Below are 26591 nucleotides of genomic sequence, written 5' to 3' on the forward strand. Positions count from 1 at the left end.
GAACAGTCGCAGTTTTTTTCAACTCCTTGGCACATTTGTGATGTGAGAAGCTTTCTCGGAACGTGTTTGTACTACTGGAGATTCATAAAGGACTTATATACCACGACATATCCCTTGCAAGGTCTACTGCAAGGAGACGCCAAATCTTCCCGAAACGAGACGTAAAAAAGATCCTTACTTGCCCTTAAGGAGACATCTTCCCCAGTTCTAGCATTGTATGATGAAGATGACGAGACAGAATTCAAACCAACACTAGAAGTTTTGGAATGGGGGTAATCTAGTATAAAATGAGGAAGGTGCTGAAAGGTGATAGCTTATGCTTCCGGAGTTCCCTCCATATCCGGGATGAAATACGTTACAACCAAGTAAGAGCGCCTTCCAGTTGTTTGAGCCATCAACAAGTTCCGGCCTTATTTATTAGGTAAACCATTCACGGTCCTGACAGACGACCATTCCTTCTGCTGGCTGACCAACCTGAAGAATCCATCACTGGTGAGATCGACACTGAGACTTCAGGAGTATGACTTCACTGTGATATACAAAAGCAGACACACACAAGGGCACCTATTGCCTTTCAAGGAATGCTCCACAGCATCCTGAATGAAATCTGTCAGTGCTGCATTAAATGACACTGCTGCTGAACGGAAGGAAAATCCTGCTTGGCTGGTAACCACAGGAATGTTGCACAGCAGAACAGTTCAGTTTGGAAACACAGAAAATTTCGAAGTTCACCAGCTGAACTTTGCATCTGCAGTGGGGCCAGTGCGACAGCACGGCAACATCCAGTGCCTGATAGGGAAATAGCGTCGGGCATCACAGCACCTGACAACTCCACAATGCGGTGTGGGGAAGTGAGAGGAGCCAGAGGAAGAACCGAGCACTCTCACATCCTCTCAGAGGTCTAGTCAGAGGACCACATCAGCAGATGGACGTGAGTCCGCCCCCAGGACTTAGCAGAGAACGGAAGACGCCATCAGGATTGTAAAATTACTGAATAAACATGCCTTATAACTGATTCTTCTGTTACTGCATCTGCCGACGCGTCCATGAACCTGCCACGACCGTCCTGAACACAGCAAGGGTACGAGGTGGGCTTGTTGGCCCCTACTGAAGGCTTAAAGTAGGAGAAAATTCCAATTAATGAAGCATTATATAAGAGGAACTATGATACAGTGGGCCAGGAATGGTTGCTCATCATCTCAGCTCATCTACAAGCAGTTATTCTGAAATTTTCCACGACACTCCAACATCTGATTCGATAAGACTCTAAACAGAATCTGATCAGTATTACTGGCCAGGTTTCTACTGATCCGTTAGACATTATGAGAGCTACTGTAAGGAATGCCACTGTAAGGGAATCTGGTACCAGCGTTATTCCATCAAACTGGAATCGACCTCTGGGGAAAGTTTCTGAAATCGACAAATGGGAATCAACAGATAATACTCTGCATGACTGCTTCACCTGCTTTGCAGTCGCTAAAGATATGCCTCCGCTGAGGCTCCAGAAACTACAAAGTTAATTGTAGAATACATCATTCTGAAGCACGGAGTGCCCCATATGATGATCTCAGATTTCACAGTCCGACATCACCCAGAGGATGTCAACTGTCTACCATCCACACATGAATGGCCTCACAGAACGCTTTAATAAGACACATATATATGCTCTCGGTGTACATTGGTTTAAACAGAAGGACTGGAATACAACACTGCCTCTCATGACATTCGTATGCAACACACTGAAGCAGAAACTACACACTTCACACTGTCCTTTATGCTCCACAATCAAGTGTTAAAACGACAATGGATACACTTCACGTTTCAACTAGACGATACTCAAGATGACTACATGAAACACCTCATCACCAGATGTGAAGAAGCAAGACAGTTGGCTCACATACAGACGCTGGACGCCCAGGAGAAGTACTGACAAACATTACAGTGCAAAGCACCGACAGGTCAGATACAGCCCGGAAGACGTGATTTAGATTTTTATGTCTGTGGAGAAAGTAGGAGAACTGGAAAATTTATTAAAGTGCTACTTTGGGCCATATTGCATCCTTCGTAGCTTGTTGGACGTCACATATGACATTGAGGAGCAGTCCGGAACCGCGCGACTGCTACGGTCGCAGGTTCGAATCCTGCCTCGGGCATGGATGTGTGTGATGTCCTTAGCTTAGTTAGGTTTAAGTAGTTCTAAGTTCTAGAGGACTGATGACCACAGTAGTTAAGTCCCATAGTGCTCAGAGCCATTTGAACCATTTTTTTGACATTGAGGATTACAACTTTTCATCAAGAAGATAAAACACGCAGACATTGTTCATGTCCTCCATATGAAGCCCTACTACAGTCCAGAGGCAGAGGTCGGTGATGGGAGGCTCAAGAAAACTGAAGATCCATTCGACAATCTTGAAGCTTTGACTAGGAGGTGACCTCTTCGAAGCTCATCACTGTGAAGAGGATGTAACAACATGACCAGAATGTCAAAAGCCACCAGTGCCATCATAGAGAGATTGACAAGACCTAGATAGAGGGTGCTGTAGTCGGCTCCATTGAGAGTTTCTGCAGCAGGGGATCACTGTTTCTCCAGGAGAGGGAGCAGTGCCACAAGCTATGGTGCACGCAGTGTGGCATAGTGAGTTGGTTTGTGTGCTGCTGGTCGCCAGTTCAGACCCAACAAAAGCAATTATTTGTTGTTTATTTTTTATCTTTTCTGGAATTATCCTGAAAACTCCTATGTTTGTAAAGTAATGTAATATTCGCTATTGTATAAATACGAGCATACTGGAATATTCGATCTTTATACAAATAGCTGTGGCTGCACTCTTTGTTCAAGAGTTCAGATCTGTTCTGGATATATGTTGGTGCTAGCAATAAATGTGCTCAGTTCTAAGTGTGGTACGCCACTGACGATGCTAGCTTTGGATATGCACATGATTTCGTTTTACATGTGGCAATATAGCAGTTAGGTATAATGGGTGACATATCAAATGAATATCTGGGTCAGTCAAGCAGTGGTACTTGTCATTCAGGAAAGAAGGCTTGCATATTTGTCACTATATCTGACGAAGTATTGTCCTGTTGAAATATGGTATGTGAAGATGCCAGAAGGAGGAGCAGTTCTTCAGGCTTTACAACTTCGATGACATACGTGTTTCAATTCAGATTGCTCTCTGTACATGGGATACCATAGTGCACGTTGTAACCGAAAGTGCCTCAAATCGCCAAGCTCAGCATTTTTAGCAGCATGTGACACAACAATGCCGGCTGCTAGGCTGTAGTTAGCATCTAACACACCTGTGATCGACAGTGTAGGATTAGTCAAAGAGGGACTCTTCTGAAAACACCATTACGTTCTATTCCGCACGCCAGGCACGGCATTCACATTGCGGCTGGAGGTGTTTCTTGTTTCTCAGCGATGAGCTCTGATGCAGTGTCATACATGTCACCTTTTCAGCAGACAGATAACAAGTTCACACTCATTACAGTCCTTCAGCGTCGTTCCATCATTGTGAACAAAGCTGCTGCATTTCGTTTTGGGCACGTGGGCCTGGTAGTAATAATCCCAGAATGTGGTAATATTTCGTGGTCGAGTGCCTAATCGATACCGCATACATTAGTTTCCCACATGTGTCACTGTTGTAGCAATATTCCCTGTTCGAATTACCATGGTAGGACAAACTCATTCTTCAGAGACTGCTCATTCTGCCTCCTCCGAACTCATTCCCACATAAATATAGAGCCTTTTGACGTCGATGTTGCCTACTGGCACTTTTATGTTTTCATTTCGTTTGGAGGTGACTTTTCCAGTCACACAAAAGATGTTGCCACTGAGCAAGGTTCTAAGCATTTAGTATTCTTAATAACATCTTTCTAGTAGATACACCGTTTCTCACAATCGAATTCACTCACGAAATTGTTGAAGGATGTTGCAAATTTAGTATAAAGTCTTCCTTATGGCAATTTAGGTCTAGGTTCTCACATAATTGCCTGGGTAAGCTTGTGCTTGGATCTCAGCAGGTTGCAAGTTCCAGGCAGGTAATGAACTGCTGCTGGCCAATTGTACCTTAAGCTCGCTACACTCATAACTACATGCATCATTAAGCGTTTTGTGTAAGCTTGCACAAGTCCCCTTTACCTCCACATAGTCAAAGCATGTTTGTACAAGCATCAGTTAGTGTTTGCCAGCTTTGACTTTGCGGTGCAAAAAAGTAGGAAGAAAAACATGAAATGTATGGTAAAGGCTGGTTAATAAAAAGAAAAATATATTCTCACATTAAATTACTCAGTGATTGATGTTATATAAATATGCTGAGGACCATATTTAGGACCTGTAGTTCCCATGACTGAATCGTTGGAGCAGGTCCTAATGTGGGTACGTTTGTGAAAAGTAGCATGCAAAACTAGCACTTCAGCACAGTTTAGCAATTTTATTTATGGTTACTAGTAGTTTAAACACAATATTTTCCCAAACAGACAGTCTCAAAATTAAAGTTTTAAACGATTCTGTTGGCTAACTTGTTTGCACCTGTACAGAATATTAATAAAGCTACCACAGGCACCGACTCCACCATGATGCCTGAGGGGGCCCGAGCCCCCTCAAAATTATAAGAAAATTATTAGTTATGCTTTGTAAAGTCACAAAATTGTTTGTTTAACGATAGTTACCTTTTAAAATACATCCAGTAATGAGTTAAAACAAGTAATTATCATTATAGTAAGCAGGTTAACTGAAATCGAGTGGTGTGAATCATGATAGTGTTACGGTGCTGCGGGCACACTCAGAATTTGTCCCGTTGCGCGAGCCTTTGGGTAGAGTCTGGTGCCGGAAGGCCAGCGCTGCGGTCGCGGCGACATCAAAAGGACTGGAGCAGAAGCGCCTGGAACCCTCCGCCTCGCGTCGCCTTGACGCTTCGGTACATTACAACGGCGGGAATATATAAATCCTACCCTGCTGTCGCAGTCATTCAGTATGGATAGTTTTGTTCAGTGTATGCTGCAGACATGTTTAGTGTTCTGACTTTAATGTCTAGTGGACTACACTACTGGCCATTAAAATTGCTACACCAAGAAGAAATGCAGATGATAAACGGGTATTCATTGGACAAATATATTATACTAGAACTGACATGTGATTACATTTTCACGCAATTTGGGTGCATAGATCCTGAGAAATCAGTACCCAGAACAACCATCTCTGGCCGTAATAACGGCCTTGATACGCCTGGGCATTGAATCAAACAGAGCTTGGATGGCGTGTACAAGTACAGCTGCCCATGCAGCTTCAACACGATACCACAGTTCATCAAGAGTAATGACTGGAGTATTGTGACGAGCCAGTTGCTCGGCCGCTATTGACCAGACGTTTTCAATTGGGGAGAGATCTGGAGAATGTGCCGGCCAGGGCAGCAGTCGAACATTTTCTGTATCCAGAAAGGCCCGTACAGGAGCTGCAACATGCGGTCGTGCATTATCCTGCTGAAATGTAGGATTCCGCAGGGATCGAATGAAGGGTAGAGCCATGGTCGTAACACATCTGGAATGTAACATCCACTGTTCAAAGTGCCGTCAATGCGAACAAGAGGTGACCGAGACGTGTAACCACTGGCACCCGATACCATCACGCCGGGTGATACGCCAGTATGGCGATGACGAATACACGCTTCCAATGTGCGTTCACCGCGATGTCGCCAAACACGGATGCGACCATCATAATGCTGTTAACAAAACCTGTATTCATCCGAAAAAAATGACGTTTTGCCATTCGTGCACCCAGGTTCGTCGTTGAGTACACCATCGCAGGCGCTACTGTCTGTGATGCAGCGTCAAGGGTAACCGCAGCCACGGTCTCCGTGCGGATAGTCCATGCTGCTGCAATCGTCGTCAAACTGTTCGTGCAGATGGTTGTTGTCTTGCAAACGTCCCCATCTGTTGACTCAGGTATCGAGACGTGGCTGCACGATCCGTTATAGCCATGCGGATAAGATGCCTGTCATCTCGACTGCTAGTGATACGAGGCCGTTGGGATCCAGCACGGCGTTCCGTGTTACCCTCCTGAACCCACAGATTCCATATTCTGCTAACAGTCATTGGATCTCGACCAACGCGAGCAGCAATGTCGCGATACGATAAACCGAAATCACGTTAGGCTACAATCCGACCTTTATCAAAGTCGGAAACGTGATGGTACGCATTTCTCCTCCTTACACGAGGCATCACAACGTTTCACCAGGCAGCGCCGGTCAACTGCTGTTTGTGTATGAGAAATCGGTTGGAAACGTCCCTCATGTCAGCGCGTTGTAGGTGTCGCCACCGGCGCCAACCTTGTGTGAATGCTCTGAAAAGCTAATCATTTGCATATCACAGCATCTTCTTCCTGTCGGTTAAATTTCGCGTCTGTAGCACGTCATCTTCATGGTGTAGCAATTTTAATAGCCAGTAGTGTATTTTATATGACTACATTTTATTCATTTACTTTAGTCTCTTAGTGTACTGTGAATTAAGTTTGCACTGGATAAATTTGTTACCAAAATGCATGCTTGGAAGCTGATGATACTGCAAGTCAGCCTCTAACAATTATTGTCATCAACTGCTTCATCGTCTTCAGGCGAGAACTATTCACAGCCGAAACCTGGACAGTCCGGTAAGGGAAGATCATTTCAGAAGTCTTGGTTGATCAAATATACATGGCTAGAATATGAAGCATCTACCGAAAAAGTTTTTTGTAAAACCTGCAAAGAGGAAGATGCTAAAAATTTATTACAATTTTCTACAGAAAAAGAAAATGCATTTACTTCCGTTGGGTTTTCTAATTGGAAAAAGCTTTGGAAAAATTCTGTCTTCATGAAAATACGTTTACGCATAAAGAAGGTGTTCTGAAACTAAATTCTATCACTAACCGAAGTGTGGCCTCCCAATTGAATGAACAGTTAGATAGTGATATGAAGAAAGGCCGTTTACCTCTTGAGATAATTTTTACTACCGTGCAATTGCTATGCCGACAAGGACTAGCAATTAGAGGGCATGAAGATGTAAACTCAAATTTTTTTTTTTAGTTGTTGGAACTCCGAATCAATGACATACCTGAATTAAAAGATTGGTTAGGGCGTTCGGGGTATAAGTGGACGTCCCACGATATTCAAAACTAGATAATTGATGTACTAACAAAGTCTGTATTGAGAAAGGTACTGGCTTCAGAAAGAAGACTGAACATTTTTCTATTAGGGTTGACGAAACGAAGTGATTCTTCGATTCACGAACAAGTGTCATTTTGTATTCGTAGTGTCGATAATTCCTTAATCGTCAACGAAGACTTTATTGCCTTATACGAGACCTCCAACACTGAAACACAAACTTTTTTTTAGTATTTTAAAAGACGTTTTTGCTCGTCTTGATTTGTCAAAGGATAAGTTAAGAGGATAGTGCTATGATGGTACCTCGAATAAGAGAGATAAGTTCAAAGGACTAAAACAGTTAGTTTTGGATATACAACCATAAGCATGTTATGTGCACTGCACTGTTCACAGTTCACACTTGGCAGATGTAGACGATCTCCGCCATCTTCTATGAGGGATATTATGGATTTAGCTAAGGACTTAACAAACACCGTAAGGAAATCCAATAAAAGGATGGGACTTTTCAGAAGCATACGCTGTGAGAGCACCAACGACCAAGCTGGTCTAAAACTCCTTGTCTGACTCGATGGACTATGCGAGCTTCTAGTATCTTGAGAATATTGAAAAACTGTGAAGAAATTCTTGAGTTTTTTTGAAACATTTTCTGCAGAGGACAAAACAGAGGCAGGTTACAAATGTGCAGGCTACCTTGAGTCAATGTTACAATTCGAGACATTTCTTTTTACATCTTTATTGCCATGCAATGAACCCAGTAGAGGATGTCAATGAAAAAATTCAAAGCCCTCATCTAAGTGTTGCTGATCTGGAAAAAATATGAGGGCTTGATTTGTATATTGAGTGGAAGGCGTGATAGTTTTGACCATTTTTGGAAATTGTGCTTAAAAGAAAAACCTTCACAAGTTGATGATCCTTCACTTCCTCAGAATCGGGATGTACCAAAGAAGTATGAAAACAACGAAGCCAGCTCACTGCACACTTTCAAAACCCCAAAGGAATACTACAAAGCTATTTACATTGGAGTTTGTGAAACGGTGCAATCTTGCATTACTGAGCGGTTTTCTTCAACTGGACTCACACAGGTCATTGCAGTTGAACAAGAGTGCTTGCTTTTAGTAAACAGAGGTGAAACAAATTTGGAAAAGTCGACTGAGTTTTTCAAAAATGAGACTGCGCTTACACCTGAATATGTTAGCCAATATCGCTAATAAAAAACAACTGGTCTTAAAAAACGTGCGTGATGTAAGAAAGTGCATTAAGCTTCTCCAAATAGTTCCAATCACGACAGCAACAGCAGAACGGTCATTTAGAGCCCTTAGACGTCTGATGTCATATGTCCGGTCAACAATGGAACAGAAGCGATTGAACAACTCGGCTGTTCTTCATGCCCCCCGAGACGCTTTGGATATCCGATCTGTCATGAACGTTTACATATCCAGTAATCCAGTCAGACGGCCGACATTTGCACCTTTCTAAAGACACACTAGCCCTAATAATGCATTATTCGTACTACTTCAGTACTGTATTACTATATTACTATAGCACTGTATTAGTTATTTTCAAATACTTAAATATTTTTAAGGTGTAAGACCCAATTAAACCCGCCATTTACATACTTTTTGACTGAAAGTATTAGGCATACTGTATTAATTTTATAAACTGTATTGAACTATTAACTTTGTGGTATTGTTTTTATTTAATGAACCCTGAGCCTTAGTCAAAGTAAGCTTAAGTTAGCTATATCACTTATTAATCGAAGTGCTATTACTGTGCGACAGCAGTACTTTATGTTTTATTCTTGAAGTGATAGTTTAGGATTCACTTAAATATAATCTCAGTCTTTTCAGAGCTATATATTCACTGCTCTGTAATAGTCTATAAGCATGATTATTACTGTAAATTAAATTGGCTTTTTACGAAAATACCGTGCCTGTTATGTTTTGTTTCTTTTCTCAAAGACAAAAAATATCAGGTTTGTCGAGTTTCCCGGAGTGGGAGTTATCGAGAGTCCAGTTTTCTGGGTTCTAACTTTTATCATATGACTCTAAAATGCTTTAAAAAAACTTTAAAACTCACTACTTTTCATCGAAAATTTCCTGGGGCAAGATCCCCATATGGTCCCCCCCCCCCCCCCCCATATTTTTTATAAGTTGGCGCCCCCGAAAGCTACGTATAATATCGTGGATATTTAGCTGTCTTGAAATACCACTTCAAATAGTTGCGTGGATTAATTTTTCCTGCTAAATAACTCATGATGATTGCTTGACCTCGCTGCAATGTCGCAATCAGTAAGTTATCTGTTAAATTACGTGGACAATAAGATAGTTTGTACCCTTCTTGCAATATATCTTTAACGGATAAAGTTATCTGAAAATGATTTTCTCCAGCTTCAAGGACACAAGAATCCGCGTCTTTCCACAGGAAGCAGAGAATTTTATGGGGACTGATTTGGATGAAATGAGATACGACAGAAATTTATCGTGAAATCCAAACTCCTTTCAAACTTCCAAAATTCCGTTAACCTAAGTGCCGCGTGTGTGATTAGCCACCACTTGGGAATCATAACTGTAAACTGGACCACAACATACTATTAAAACAAAACAAACATCATATTTTAAATTTTTGTTTTGCAAGTCTTGTGGTGCAGACCACTAAGTTGCAGCCCAGCTATAGTCGAGTCGGCACATAGGCCGATCCCTGACAATTAGCAGCACTGTTGCCAGCTTTCAGCTGCATATCGCTAAAGGCTGCAGGCAAAAACGGTAATCTCCTATAGTCCAAATAGCTGCGACAAAGCTGTGGCGAGACCCGCGTACAAAGTCGCGTTACTTGACTGGTTGAGGTAGGCGCGCGGAGCTGCCTCGGTCTGCTAGCTGCAACTGTCGACTGTAGCCTGCTCGTAAATGCGGCCCTGTACGTGATTTGTATAATTATTTTAGGGCCAAGAGAGAAACATGAACTCCATATTATTCTCAACACCTTACATAAAATACACACAGTAGTTCTGTATTCAGATTGACTGGATTGCAATGGTAGAAGTCAAACATCACGCAAGGAATTACTTTATTTTTTACATGAAGCTTTTCGGAATTTATCCATCATCTGATATCCAGGAGCGATTGCTGCATGTAGATATAGCAATTCCGCTTGTACGTGAAACAAACATTCACAGACAGTAGTCTGCCTGAATGCAGAAGTACTGGTTACTATAATAACAGTCGCCTGCCTCCTGCGTAACTTTGTCACATGTATGTTTGATAAAAAAAATTGGATAAATCATGAGAGAACCTTTGACAGCACGGCAAAGCCCGACGGCAATGCTGAGTTTTATTTATTTATTTTTTCTCGGGCCGAAGATGATACGACGATTTCAAATACCCATCTGTAAGTATATGTGACAAGGTTTTTTTTTTTAAGTATGACGTACGCAATACACTTGTTTGCCTTACCGCAATACGTTTCCGATTTAACGCTTTTGAAACAAGGCTACCTTTCGTGGCATATACTTGGTTTTGACAACAGTCTCAAAAAGATTGACATCATCTTATCGAAAGAAAAACTCAAGCAATTCAGCTACTGGTACTATTGTCACGTATGTAAACTTAAAATCACTACGGGCTGCCCAAGATTCCATTTCAATGAGCATACCTTCATCGGTCCTCATTTGAAGTCGACGGAATCATTTAACATTTAGTTAACTGGCATTTTAGTTCTTAAATACGTATTCGCGATTTATCACCGGTTTCAGTGGATGCGAATGAAGCAAATAAATACGTCAAAGATCCGCCTCAGTTTCGCAACTGCTTATTAATTTATCACAATTACTGACAGAGCTGCAACATGTAAAAAATAGCAGATGAAATCAATTTATGCAGTATGTGTCGATACATTTCGACTATGATATTATCGTACATATACGTATTGCACAACAGACATCGATATACTGTCTACAAACGAAAGATGATCACAGGAATTACAACTCACCGCAGATGAGACGAATTCACATCTATCGTGTATTATTTGAAGCTCGCTCCACACAATAAACCAATACTGCTGCTTGTATAGTGTCTTACATATTTTTACCGGCCGAAACCTAAAATGAGAATCTGACGAACAGCAAACTTTTCAGACATAGATATTTCCGATAGACACTACATAATCGTTTGTTATTTAAAAAGTTATAACTTACTCTGCCAAATCCTTTTGTAACTTGTGTGTCTATTGCTACTTTCGAATTTTTGTACTGAATCTGCGATTTACTTGTATATTTATTTAAGGTTAAAGTAAATATCTATTTCAATGTTGGTATTTGGTATTACGCGCGTGCATTTGTCGTTCGTTTCCGTATTGGCCAAATGTGTGTGTTTGAATCAAAGGCGGGTTTTACGTGTTAGTGACCGTTGCTGTTTACATGTCAGTTGGTTGATGTTAGATTTGGGTGTTCGAACTCGTGAAGTTGTCAGTGCGTAAAACTTCTGTGTACAGAGGTACCAAATGTTTGTTTCTAAGTACACGTATAATATACGGCGTGTGAATATGCATGCGCAAGATAAAATGCTTGACTGTCTGTTCAAAACATGTTAAATACCCGAGGTTGCTACGTTCCATGTATAAGTTTAGGATATATAACACGTAACTATAAGATGCTTTTGGTCGGTAGTAAAACTTGAACCAAATACGTGTCGAGGGGGAAGATGAATTGGCAGCGGTTGTTTTTGATAGTCGATATAATTGTTACACCTGTTGCTTAGCGTACGTATGACGAGGAAATACAGAAGCGTCCGATCTTACCCGTCGGCTTTGACCCATGACGTCACATATACCGCGGAAACGACTATAAACAATTCCAATATGGCGGATATAAAAACATCGCATACGTATTGTAAACACTGAAATACACAAGTTTCACAAAAAGCCTAATGACTGTAACGGGACAAGCGTGGGAAATTAGGGGTTTTTGGGTGCGGAGAAACTAAATATACAGAAATGTAGCCACCGACCGCCATTCAAAACCACGCAAAACAACGAAATAAATCAACATCACAAAACTGACCAAATACCAAAAAACACATTCCTATCCATAATCGGACACTTCCCTTAACCTATATAGCTCAACAGAACCTACCGATCACATCCCCCAATAGAAAACTAAGAAACGAAAGCTTCCCTTACACCTACATACATCGGCACTTATGCAGTTTAGCAGGTACGGAAAAAATTTTTCATTTTTTTTCAAAATTTGATCATCATGTGTCGTTATGCGGTGGGGGGAGTCTGCAGTGTCCCCCCATCCCCCCACAGGCTTCATTAGTGTCAAATCAATATTTTCGAATCATAGGCGGCCGCTGCCGCGGCCGCATTCCAAAAAAAAACTCCCAACCTAACCTCAAGTGGGCTACGCTACAGATCAATATGTTCATCAAATTGCTTCATATTACGTATACATGTTCATTAGTGTCAAATCAATATTTTCGAATCATAGGCGGCCGCTGCCGCGGCCGCATTCCAAAAAAAAAAACTCCCAACCTAACCTCAAGTGGGCTACGCTACAGATCAATATGTTCATCAAATTGCTTCATATTACGTATACATGTTCATTAGTGTCAAATCAATATTTTCGAATCATAGGCGGCCGCTGCCGCGGCCGCATTCCAAAAAAAAACTCCCAACCTAACCTCGTATTCAGGGCTACGCTACAGATCAATGTGTAGGTCCCTTACGTCACGGGTCAAAGCCGACGCGTGAGATCGGATGTTTCCAACCTATACCCAATACACAAAACATACATAAATAACCAAAAAAAAAAACGGAACTTACCTCAAAAAACTCACTAATAGAAATTCCGCTTCAAATCCAACACCTGAGCAACAGAAAACTGACCCCACCACACGAAACAAACGAAACAAACGAAAACCATGAACACACCACCAGAGAGCACGACAAACAAAAACAAGACATCTACAAACACGCCACAATCGCAAATCAAACTCCGCGCCGTAATGACGTCACACACCACAACACGCTTACGTCACGGGTCAAAGCCGACGGGTAAGATCGGACGCTTCTGTTGACCCTATGACGAATACAAACTTGTTATTCACCTGGAGTCGGATGTGAATGAATTTTGTAATATGTATTTTGCCCAGTAATTGGCTAAATAATACCGGTACATCCTCCTGCGCTGTGTTTTACGTGTTAGAAGAAATTTAGATGGTGTTGCTGTTGTATTCCCTAATAATTGTATATAGTTAAGTGCTTTATGCAGTGAGAAGCCCAATAAGCTGATCCTCATTTTCTAACGATAACGTAACTGTTATTTCTTCTATAGTTATTTGTCTGCGTCCATATTAGATGGTATTTTTGCCTGTTTAAAACGTTTCTCAGGCAGAGGCAGTTATTAGAAAGGTTGAAATCTGCGTTAACCTAAGACTGGAATCAGGATTTGTTTTTAAATTTAAGGACGGAGTGGGAAATCAGGTGTGCTACAAATATTGTAAACTTGATCTGAACTGTGGCATGGCGAGGCCAAGTGGGAACCCAAACATACTTAGTACTTACATTAATGAAGTGGAGTGTTGGAGCTGAGAGTATTGGGTGTGCTCTTTCAATGTTGAAATTTTGGTCAATGATGTGTGCAGTGGTATTGTTTGGTTTTCAGTAACATTGTCACCCATTCAGTGGGCAATTTTGTCACTGAAACTGCAGCATTAGGTGTGCAGCTAGTGATTCAGTACTTCTGGCATAAAGTTACCATTGTGGACAACTGTCTATGGAAGTGTGACGTCTTCAGTCACCGTTAAGTGACATTATCTATTGGTGTATTTGGTTAAATTACGAGATGCAATAATTGTGTCCAAAATCCAAAACATATATTGCTCAAAGTTTTCATGTCATTGAAGTACTTCACATATGGTCAATGGAACGGGTGGAATCGGACGTTTCCGTTAACCCGTGTTGGCCAACTAGGGAACTTGATTAAAACCATGTTAATTTGTGTGATATCATCAGAAAAACAAAGTTAATACCAACAGACAACAGTTAGTGTCTGCAATAACAAGAGATGTGTAGTTCTGTACTAAAGTTTCCCAGTTAAACTGTTGACATCACTGTCCCATAATATGAAAGTATTTACTTTTCTGTGCATCTTTGCAGCTAAATTTGGCATTGTTGCATAAATTAAATATGTACTTGGAGAAACAGTTGAAACAAATTAAAACAATTAATGCTATCAGTTGGGGTTGTCCACATTTGGAATTTGTTGAAAGATTTGGAAGAAACGATATCAGTAGGCCTATGGCAGTGCCAAGAAACATTAGTGCTGGGTACTTATTCCACTAATATTTTTTCATATAATAGATTTAGTGAAAGAAGTCATTGCATTGACAGCTGTCAGTCTTTTCTCGATGACTACTACTAGAAGTTACTTAAATGGTCACCCATAATGCTCTTTTAAAAAGGAAACACCGTAAATATAACAACTCCCAATTTTGTGGAGGTATTCCATGAAACACACAAAACATGGTAACTGAATTTATGAGCGTTAGTTCTTTTTAGTGTACAGATATATTTTTCTGGCATTGTGGCTTCAGATATTCCTAAAGTGTAAGATGATAAGAGCCACAAAGTTGGGATTGAAATAGTTTTTCGCATAAATTTTGGCACAAGCTTTGTTTGAAATTTGTCCCATTTACAGAACCAGAGATCTCTGACTACAGACAATTTGCCTTATGTTTGCTGAAAAGATGCATATTAAATAGTGGTCTACATAAAATTTTCGAATTAAGACCAGGTATGATTTTAATGGTATGCATCATCATAAACAGATTTGTCCCGAACTCTCAGTGAATGAAGGGAATGAAAGCACGCAAGGTAATACTGCTCAGGAGTATTCTGGATTCTCGTGGGAAAAATGATGATGTACTTAGAGCATGCTCAAGATAGTTTCATTGTTCCCCCTTTCAAGGAAATTTAGGGTTAGGTCAGCTTGTTCTGAATTATCCACTAGGTTTATTGCAGCAGTATCTATCTAGTCTAATTAAATGTGGAATTAAAACTTTTAGGAATCATGTCCATTCACTTCATCTCTTGGCATTAAGGTCAGTCTCTCATTCCAGAATTTGGTTAAATGCCGCTCTGAACGTTCCTATAGAGTTGCTTGCGTATCAAACAGCTTTGAGGCAGAAAGATTATGCTTACCAAATGTTGGTTATTGTTTTTCACATCTGAAAGACTTTTTTGGTCCTATGGGCCATAACAAAGAGGTATTTTGCCCTTCATTGTTTACCTTCCTAACTGTATTGTTACCTTTTCTTTCTTTATGATGATAATTATCATGGAGGCAGTGTGTCTGGGAATTTGAAAACTTTGCTCAGGCCAAATTTTCTACAAATGCCATGATAGAATATAATAAAGTATTGTGAGTTCCAGTATTTGAAAAGTGCTGTGAAAACTGCTTTCTTTAGATTGCTGCAAACTGATCCGTTAAGCTGTGGAAATTCTGTCTTCATTAAATCTTTTGATTCAGGGATATCAGAGATATTACACAATGAAACCCTTTCAGTGGAATATGAATAATCACAAATTGTTCTTTGCCCATTCACAAATTGGTATGTTTTAAGTGTGTCAGTAATGAATTTAATAGTTCTGTTGCAATACAGAAAAGTAATAGTGGTCTCAACAGATTAGAGGCAGCCCCCCCCCCCCCCCCCCCCCACACACACACACACACACACACACACACACACACACACACACACACACACACACACACACACGGTTTAACTTTTAGGCTACAAGCTTTCAGAGCCAGAAGAGTTGAAGGGGAAGGAAGAGGGATGAAGGAAAAGGGCGCAGTTCAGAAAAGCCAGGGAATACTTACTGACAGTATAATAATGAAAGACTGAGTGTTGGGCACTGTGCCAGATGAGGTTTGAAAACCTGAGAGTATAAAGGTGGAAGACAGGGTGTTATGCAAGACAGAGATTACTGCTAAAACATTGTACACGAGTTTGTAGTGAGTGATAGGCTAAGTGCCTTGTATGTAACATAGGTGGAAGCGGGTGGCGGTGAAAAATAGACAGGTCAGGAAATAAAAGATGCAGAAAAATAAAACAGAGTGAAGTAAGTAGTAGTTACTGTGAAGAAATTCTGACACAGAAAGGAAATTAACGTAAATTAAGGCCAGGTGCATGAGAACCAAGAACATGTCATGGCACTAGTTCCAGCTGCAGAGTTCTGAGAAACTGATGTCTGGGGGAAGAATCCAGATGGCGCATGTGGTGAAACAGGCACTGAGGTCACAACTGTCGTGTTGTAGAGCATGCTCTGCAACGGCATGTTGTGTGTTGTCGGTATACACCCTTTGTCTATGCCCATTCATCCTGAATGATAACTGGGTGGTACTCAAGCCAATGTAAGTGTTCTGCCTTTTACAGTGGCATGACTACCACCAAATTATCAGTTAGGATGAATAGTCATAAGACAGAGGGTGTACTCTGGCAACACACAATATGCTGTTGCAGAGCATGCTCTACAACAAGACAGTTGTGACCTCAGTGCCTGTTTCACCATATGTGCCACCTGGAGTCTTCCCCCAGACATCATTTTCTCAGACCTCTGCAGTTGGAACTAGTGGTACAACGTGTCCTTGGTTGTCATGCACCTGGCCTTAATTTACGTTAATTTCCTTTCTGTGTCAGAATTTCTTTACAGTAACTACTACTTACTTCACTCTGTTTTATTTTTCTGCATCTTTTATTTCCTGACCTGTCTATTTTTTTGCCGCCACCCCCTCCCACCTCTGTTACGTACAAGGCACATAGCCTATCACTCACTATTAACTCGTGCACAGTGTTTTAGCAGTAATCTGTTTTGCATATTATCCTGTCTTCCATCTTTAAGCTCTCAGGTTTTCAAATCTCATCTAGTGCAGCCCCCAATAATCAGTGTTTTCTTCTCACCCCATCAAGTCTCCCCCGACCTGAGGTTCTGGGTGACTTTCTGAACTGTATCCTGTTCACCAAAACTTTTCCAGCCCTTTTCCTTTGTCCCTATTCCTTCCCCTTCAACTCTTCTGCCAGAAGAAGAAGAAGCCATTGGCTCCTAAAGCTTGTAAAAGTTAAACCTTTCTGTGTGTGTGTTCTCCGGGCACCGCTTTGTAAGTAGATTTTTTAATCCATCCATTTACATTAAATTGTCAATAATTATTTTCGTTGTTATAACAGGACACAGAGGGTCTCATTGTAAAATATGTGTAGAGTAAGCAATCAATCTTCATCTGATTAGGAATTAATTAGATGTAGCGTTCCTCAAGCTTCTAGCTTTGCGAGTTTGTTTAGTTTGCATATGTTACAAACATTGCAATAAGCTGCAAGTCAAATACAGAATTAGAAATGGCTGCTAATCAAATTTCCATTGACATTAATAAAGGGGTCAAAGCTAATTTACTGTCGTTAAACTTTGAAATGACCCACTATATGCAGTTCAGGACTTCTAAGAAATTTTCTTCCAGCTTGTGTATAATATATGAAGACATACAGATCAAAAAGGTTGAGAGAGTGTAATTTCTGGGATTACAACTTGATAATAAATTCAGTTGGGAAGGGCATACTTCAGAATCGCTGAATCGCCTAAACAAATCTCTATTTTCAATGCAAATGATGTCAAATGTAGGAGATAAAAGTATAAAAAAACTTGCATACTTTGTATACTTTCATTCTATTATGTCTAATGGGATCATATGCTCGGGTAACTAATCAAACCGAGCAAAAGGTTTTAAAGTGCGAAAGTGTGCAATAAGACTTATTTATGGTGTAAATTCAAGAACAACATGTAGAAAGCTGTTCAAGGAACTGTGTATTCTAACCAAGGCTTCCCAGTATATTTATTCCTTAATGAAATTTGTTTCAAACATATTTCTATTTCCAACCAATAGCTCAACACGTATTATCAATACTAGAAATAAGAACAATCTACATAGACCTAAAATCACTTACCTTGGTCCAAAAACGGGCCTAGTATTCAGGTATACACATTTTTAATCAGTTGCCAGAGACCATTAAAAACTTGGTTTCAGATGAAGCATAGTTTAAACAGCATGTGAAAGATTTTTTGATAGGCAACTCCTCCTACTCTGTAGTTGAATATCTTTATCAGGGACTGTTAGACCAGCTTAAGTAAAAATGCCTGTTAGATTTAAGTTTTCACAGCCTATGGTCACAACAGTCAGGTATTTTGTGTATGATAAATTTATTACAAGTGTAACTGTGTTTCATTCTGACCCTGTATTCTGTAAAAATTAGCAGTTCCAGTTTAACATATTCACATATTTTGACAATCTCCTGACAACTAGTCTGGGTAGTAAGTATTATTTTCAAATGTTCTGTGTTTTCCGTGTTACTCTTTAACATTTCCACATCCACGAGAATCATATCATTTTTGGATCTATGGAACAAAAACTGAATCTTTATGTAATTAAATAAAGGAAGGATTCTGTCATTATTCAATTTAGAGCTCTCGCTCTCTCTTTCAAAGATACTGTTTAAATGTTCTTAACCATTTTTCAGGGAGAAGGCATTCCACATCGGACCTCAAAATGGAGAGTGATGCACTACTGGAAATGAACCGAATGGAATTAAGATCTGGTTAGTTTTAATCTCTTGTGAAATTCATTACTTTAGCAAACACTTCGTCAGTAGCTGGATGATGCAGAATTACTGTTACATAAATTTTTCTTTTCTTCTTGCCTCAATAAATAGACATATATGCTGAACTTTAGTACTCGAGCATGATTTCATTATTGAGAGACTTTTGTTGTTGTTATAATCTCTGTACAATTCAATGGAGACAAAATGACCGAGCTGTACTTTCCTTTTGATATAATTATAATTGCTCTCCTTTGTTTGTAATTAGTGCAGCTAAATTTTTGAGAATCACTGTACTGAATCTGATTACTTTTGTTACCCAGACCAGTTTTAAACTGAAATGTACTTTTTGCTATGATTTGCCTAGATGGCTGATGTTTCAAAAAAGGGTTTGACTGGCAGTAATTGAATTCTGTTGTTGACTTGTTGGAGGGAACAGCTACACTGATTAGTCAGCAATGTCAATAAAACAACAGCCAAGGATTTGATGTGCACATAATTTAACAGCAGTTAGGTTAGCATTATATCACTAACAAGAAAATGTGAAATCTTAATGTTTATTATTCATTGCCTGAAAAAATGTAGAGCTAGATGGTAAAACGAATTAGGTTAAGTTTCTTAATATGCAAGATGTGTCTGGAGCACCCATTGGAATGAATAAGGAAGAACATTGCTTCATTTCCTTGGTGTAGATATGTAGTCCACAATAACTTCAAAACACATTGATAAGTGACTGAATGTTATTGTAAATAGATAAGACGTAAATTCTGTGTGTGTGTGTGTGTGTGTGTGTGTGTGTGTGTGTGTGTGTGTGTAGTCCACAATAACTTCAAAACACATTGATAAGTGACTGAATGTTATTGTAAATAGATAAGACGTAAATTCTCTGTCTGTGTGTGTGTGTGTTGTGTGTGTGTGTTGTGTGTGTGTGTGTGTGTGTGTGTGTGTGTGTGTGTGAGCTAGTTAATATTTTTCTCTCATAAGCACACTACTTATAGTAAGAGGTTTTGTTCAAAAAATTCCGGAACTTTTGTAATGTTGCACCAATGGTGTGTTGGAGTGAAATGCTGTTGCCATCCCAGCACACACCTGTGTTTAATGTGTAACTGCTGGAAGTTTCATTGTTGTATGTGTGTTAGATACTGTTCAGTGCTCTATTGAGTAGAACATTGTCACACAGTGTGCGAATTTCGAGATGACAGAGTTCGATGAGCAACACATCTGCATTAAATTCTGTGTGAAACTCAAGAAAACCTTTTCAGAGACACATCAAATGATCCACGAAGCATACAGTGATGAGTGCTTAAGCTGTACCAGGTGTTACAAATTGTTCACATGGTTTAAAAATGGCCTGACGGAAGTTAATCACCCTCATTCTGGATGCCCTTCAAAGTCTGCCAACAACTCTCATGTGAGGAACACCAGGGAAATTGTGCTGCTAATCAAAGACAAACTGTTGGAAAGATTGCAGAAGAATGTAACATTCCAGTTGGATCATGTCAGGAAATCCTGACATAGCATCTTGAAATGTGTCATGTTTCCACCCAGTTCGTCCCATAGCTCATGAGTCAGGACCAGAAAGACCTTTGCCTCGCAATCTGTGAAGAGCTTTTGGATCAACACAAACGAGAAAAAGATGTTCCATAAGAGAATCATAACTGGCGATGAGATGTGAGTCTAGGGTTATGATGCTGAGACCAAGGTTGTCTTCACAAAGGGTCAGGAAAGGTTCTCCAAGACCAAAAAAAAAAAAAAAAAGGTTGTCAGGTCAGGTCTAATTGCAAAGCTGTGCTGATAGTTTTCTTTGACTTTGAAGAATTAGTTCATCATGAATTCATTGCACAAGGACAAACCATTGATCAATGGTAATGTCTGGACATTTTGCAATGTTTGCGAGAAAATTTGAGAAGGAAACGGCATCAGATGTGGCAAGACAATTCATGGCTGTTGCATCATAAGAATGCACCTGGGAATTAATCCCGGTTGGTGTGTGGCTATTGCTCAAAAAACAAAATCACTGTGCTGCCTTATCCTCCATACTCATCAGACCTGACCCCTGCAGATTTGTTTTTTATTTCCAAAGCTGAAAACCCTATTGAAAAGGATGAAGATTTGAAACAATAGACGAGATAAAAGAAAATTCGCCGGCGGCACTTTATGCAGTCCAGCAAGAGGCATACCAAGACTGCTTCTGCAAGTGGGAACAGTGTCGGGAGCAGTGTATCGATTGTGGAGGAGAGTATGTCAAAGGAGACCATGCACAGTGTGTAGAAGGTAAACGTAAAAAAAAATTGTGCACAAAGTTCTGGAATTTTTTGAACAGACCGCGTATGTGTAATGTAGCAGTCAATTAGTGCACATTTTAGCCTACTTGCTAGTAAAAATTCCTTGTATGGACTTCTTGCGGCAGCAACATATCAGAAATCCAATATGTGATTGATCTATATTTATTACATTAACATCAACATAGATACACCCATACCTCTTAAGGTGTATATTATAACACCAGGATTTCCCAAACTGTTCCCCGAACACTGGTATTCTGCGAAAAGTCAATAAGTGCTCCATGATAAACTATTAAATTTAGCAACTGGTGTCTTAACATCCTCCCGTCCCCTGATATTTTAAAGATACTAATTATTTTTGAAAATTCATTAAGGTTTTGTTATGAGCTAAGAATTAAAATTGAAGTAATCACTGAATAAAACAAATTTTCACATTTTTTTTTTTTTTTTTTTTTTTTTTTTTTTTTTTTTTTTTTTTTTTTAGTTCTATCAACCTTCAAAATAAAGGTGTTCCATCAGTGTGAGGTTTCTCAGTGTTCTGTCAGAGAAATGGTTTGGGAACTCCAGTCTTGTTTGTATGGAACAAAACCATTTGAGTAATTTATGAGAGCCTCCTATAACTCTTTGTCAATGTTCAGTTTGTGTTAATGATTCACAATCAAGATTAAAAGCTTTACGTGTGTGTGTGTGTGTGTGTGTGTGTGTGTGTGTGTGTGTGTGTGTGTTGTAGTCTTCAGAAGCCTTATAAGAAGTGCTAAGTACATTAATAATGTTTCTTTAGCGACTGTTTCAAGCAAAGCAGTTTCATTTCCAGCTAGAAAAAATAAACTTGTACATTCACCCCCCCTCCCCCCCCTTGTGAAGTATACAATGTCATAATGAGTAGATTTCACTCAGCAACGCTAATGCTATGTCATCTCCTTCTAAAAAGCACCTCCAAAAATATATTTAAACAAATATGCAACCCTGAATTGGAATTCCATCTTCTAAAAGCTTCTTAACCTACTTTGTTGATTTTTGTGAGTATCACGCTATGTTATGGGGACTTACACAGAGCGAATGTGCTTCACTTCTAAATGAACTTGACTATGTGTCTTAATATGAACCTGTGTCTCTTATACTTCACAAATATCAAAATTCCTTGGTTATAAAACAGGAAATTCTCTCTTCAAAGTAAAAGTACAAATGATGATACTTCATTTTGTTAACTTTCAGGCATGTACATGCTCCACAACAATGCCTAGACTCATCAACACTTGTATTAATAGTTAAGCTTGTTCCACTTTAATGTAGACAAAAACATTGCTGCTTTGTATTTTCACATTGAATTAGCAGGTTATTGCTCTTCGTGGCAAACTTTCCACTTATTTTCAAATATCACTATGTTGCGTCAATGGAAGTTACTAATAACCATGATGGTGTTTTGTCCAGACTTCATAAATAATTCTGCATGCCTTTCTGCCAATAGTCCTAAATTACTTTTACCCCATGAACCAGTGTAATACTTTGAAATTGTTAATAAATTGTAACAAATTCTTCAAACAATTTATGTGCAGTGTGACTGCATGCAGCAGCTCTTTACAAAACCTGAACTAGTATCCTTACACATACATGCTTGACACCAGTCCCACTTTGACATGGTTGACATTAAATAATACGAGTGATATGACTTTGTAAATTTTATTTCATGCATGATATCAGTGATAATACTATTCCTTGCAGCTCCCTAGTAGCTTTTTTCAATACCAAAGTTTTTCAGTACCCAAAAAGAAACTAGAAATATAAATAAGCCAAACCTCATCAGAAGAACAAATAATCACATAGTAATGAATAACCCAGCAGTGGCTACATCCTGAGATGACCTACTGTAATAAAATAGAAATATCGCACACGCACACACGCACACACACACGCACACACACACACACACACACACACACACACACACACGCACACACACACACACACACACACACACACGCACGCGCGCGCGCGCGCGTATACCTGTCCTTTTTTCTCCCTAAGGTAAGTCTTTACACTCCCGGGATTGGAATGACTCCTTACCCTCTCCCTTAAAACCCACATCCTTTCGTCTTTCCCTCTCCTTCCCTCTTTCCTGACGAAGCAACCGTTTGTTGCGAAAGCTAGAATTTTGTGTGTATGTTTGTGTTTGTTTGTGTGTCTATCGACATGCCAGCACTTTCATTTGGTAAGTCACATCATCTTTGTTTTTAGATATATTTTTCCCATGTGGAATGTTTCCCTCTATTAGACACAAAGATGATGTGACTTACCAAACGAAAGTGCTGGCAGGTCGATAGACACACAAACATACACACAAAATTCAAGCTTTCGCAACCAACAGTTGCTTCTTCAGGAAAGAGGGAAGGGGAGGGAAAGAAGAAAGGATGGGGGTTTTAAGGGAGAGAGTAAGGAGTCATTCCAATCCCAGGAGCGGAAAGACTTACCTTAGGGGGGAAAAAAGTACAGGTATACACTTGCGCGCACACCCACACACACATCCATTCGCACATACACAGACACAAGCAGTGTCCAAATTGAACCCTGCCTGGAACAGTTCCGTCCTCCGTCACAGTGGGACCCACCTCCTCTTCCTCAAAATCACCCTCTCCAAACCTTCCAGGAATTTCTGACTTCCAGCCTAGCCTCTCAATCCTTCTTAAAAAACCTTAATTCTACTCCCAATATCACCACTGCTGAAGCCCAGGCTATCCGTGATCTGAAGGCTGACCGATCCATCGTCATTCTTCCGGCAGACAAGGGTTCCACGACTGTGGTACTTGATCGTCGGGAGTATGTGGCTGAAGGACTGCGTCAGCTTTCAGACAAACTACATACAAAGTTTGCCAAAGTAATCCCATTCCTGATGTCCAGGCGGAGCTTCAAGGACTCCTCAGAACCTTAGGCCCCGTACAAAACCTTTCACCTGACTCCATCAACCTCCTGACCCCACCACACCCCGCACCCCTACCTTCTACCTTCTTCCTAAAATTCACAAACCCAATCATCTCGGCCGCCCCATTGTAGCTGGTTACCAAGCCCCCACAGAACGTATCTCTGCCTACGTAGATCTACACCTTCAACCCATTACATGCAATCTCCCATCCTTCATCAAAGACACCAACCACTTTCTTGAACGCCTGGAATCCTCACCCAGTCTGTTACCCCCGGAAACCATCCTTGTAACCATTGATGCCACTTCCTTATACACAAATATTCCAGACGTCCAGGGCCTCGCTGCGATGGAGCACTTCCTTTCACGCCGATCACCTGCCAGCCTACCTAAACCTCTTTCCTCATTACCTTAGCCATCTTCATCCTGACCCACAACTTCTTCACTTTTGAAGGCCAGACATACCAACAATTAATGGGAACAGCCATGGGTACCAGGATGGCCCCCTCGTACGCCAACCTATTCATGGGTCGCTTAGAGGAAGCCTTCTTGGTTACCCAGGCCTGCCAACCCAAAGTTTGGTACAGATTTATTGACGACATCTTCATGATCTGGACTCACAGTGAAGAACTCCAGAATTTCCTCTACAACCTCAACTCCTTTGGTTCCATCAGATTCACCTGGTCCTACTCCAAATCCCATGCCACTTTCCTTGACGTTGACCTCCACCTGTCCAATGGCCAGCTTCACACATCCGTCCACATCAAACCCACCAACAAGCAACAGTACCTCCATTATGACAGCTGCCACCCATTCCACATCAAACGGTCCCTTCCCTACAGCCTAGGTCTTCGTGGCAAACGAATCTGCTCCAGTCCGGAATCCCTGAACCATTACACCAACAACCTGAAAACAGCTTTCGCATCCCGCAACTACCCTCCTGACCTGGTACAGGAGCAAATAACCAGAGCCACTTCCTCATCTCCTCAAACCCAGAACCTCCCACAGAAGAACCACAGAAGTGCCCCATTTGTGAAAGGATACTTCCCGGGACTGGATCAGACTCTGAATGTGGCTCTCCAGCAGGATTACGACTTCCTCAAATCCTACCCTGAAATGAGATCCATCCTTCATGAAATCCTCCCCACTCCACCAAGAGTGTCTTTCCGCCGTCCACCTAACCTTCGTAACCTCTTAGTTCATCCCTATGAAATCCCCAAACCACCTTCCCTACCCTCTGGCTCCTACCCTTGTAACCGCCCCCGGTGTAAAACCTGTCCCATGCACCCTCCCACCACCACCTACTCCAGTCCTGTAACCCGGAAGGTGTACACGATCAAAGGCAGAGCCACGTGTGAAAATACCCATGTGATTTACCAACTGACCTGCCTACACTGTGAAGCTTTCTATATGGGAATGGCCAGCAACAAACTGTTCATTCGCATGAATGGACACAGGCAGACAGTGTTTGTTGGTAATGAGGATCACCCTGTGGCTAAACATGCCTTGGTGCACGGCCAGCACATCTTGGCACAGTGTTACACCGTCCGGGTTATCTGGATACTTCCCTCTAACACCAACCTGTCAGAACTCCGGAGATGGGAACTTGCCCTTCAGTATATCCTCTCTTCTCGTTACCCACCAGGCCTCAATCTCCACTAATTTCAAGTTGCCGCCGCTCATACCTCACCTGTCTTTCAACAACATCTTTGCCTCTGTACTTCCGTCTCGACTGACATCTCTGCCCAAACTCTTTGCCTTTACAAATGTCTGCTTGTGTTTATGTATGTGCGGATGGATGTGTGTGTGTGTGTGTGTGTGTGTGTGTGTGTGTGTGTGTGTGTGTGTGTGTGTGTTTTTTTTTCCGCTCCCGGGATTGGAATGACTCTTTACCCTCTCCCTTAAAACCCACATCCTTTCGTCTTTCCCTCTCCTTCCCTCTTTCCTGACGAAGCAATCGTTGGTTGCGAAAGCTTGAATTTTGTGTGTTTGTTTGTGTGTCTATCGACCCGCCAGCACTTTCGTTTGGTAAGTCACATCATCTTTGTTTTTAGATTTTATATTCAAAACCTTACACCTTTGTCACAGAACAAATTCTACATCGAGAATTTTTTACACTAGTTTAAGAGAAGAAATGCTTCCGATAATTATTACAGCATTTAAAGACCATCAAAATATGTACAGGCTGAAATGAACAAACAGTACACGAGACTATGTTAATCAATTCAAGTGTAAAAAGCTAAGGAGCATATTATTAGCAAAATGAGAAATATGCAAAAGTGAAATGCCAAAATGAGCACTTCTCAATTGGGAGTAAATGAAAACAATCAGAATGGCTGAAAGAGAGCACAATAACATGAGCCATAAACGAATAAGAGCTAAGCAAATAAGAGAATAGGCAAAAATGAGATGCCAACAAAATGAGAGCTGGCCAAACTCCGTCGGCACTTATAAATGATTGCGCTCATGGTGGCACCTCGCGGCCCGGACGCAACACGCACGCCTGCGATCGCAATGTACTCTTAGTGCTCGCGGCGGGGTCTAGCAGCCCGTCGCAAGTTGTGCTATTGCTGTCTCAGGTCGACCCTTAATCTATGATGTTACAGCGCCAAACCTT

At 40.8% G+C, this 26591-nt stretch overlaps 1 protein-coding gene across 5 annotated transcripts in view; it reads left to right on the forward strand.

The window, feature by feature from the left end:
* Positions 1-11489: 11489 nt before the first annotated feature.
* The window catches only part of LOC124786517, a 196657-nt gene continuing 181555 nt past the window's right edge, over positions 11490-26591 (forward strand). For all 5 annotated transcript variants that reach the window (XM_047254269.1, XM_047254271.1, XM_047254274.1 and 2 more), the window contains exons 1-2: positions 11490-11620; positions 18698-18775. In XM_047254269.1, the coding sequence (XP_047110225.1) occupies positions 18727-18775 (49 nt within the window). In that variant the 5' untranslated portion in view covers positions 11490-11620; positions 18698-18726. The remainder of the gene's footprint in view (positions 11621-18697; positions 18776-26591) is intronic.

This window comes from Schistocerca piceifrons, chromosome 1 (assembly GCF_021461385.2).
Source record: "Schistocerca piceifrons isolate TAMUIC-IGC-003096 chromosome 1, iqSchPice1.1, whole genome shotgun sequence".
Classification (NCBI taxonomy): Eukaryota; Metazoa; Arthropoda; class Insecta; order Orthoptera; family Acrididae; genus Schistocerca; species Schistocerca piceifrons.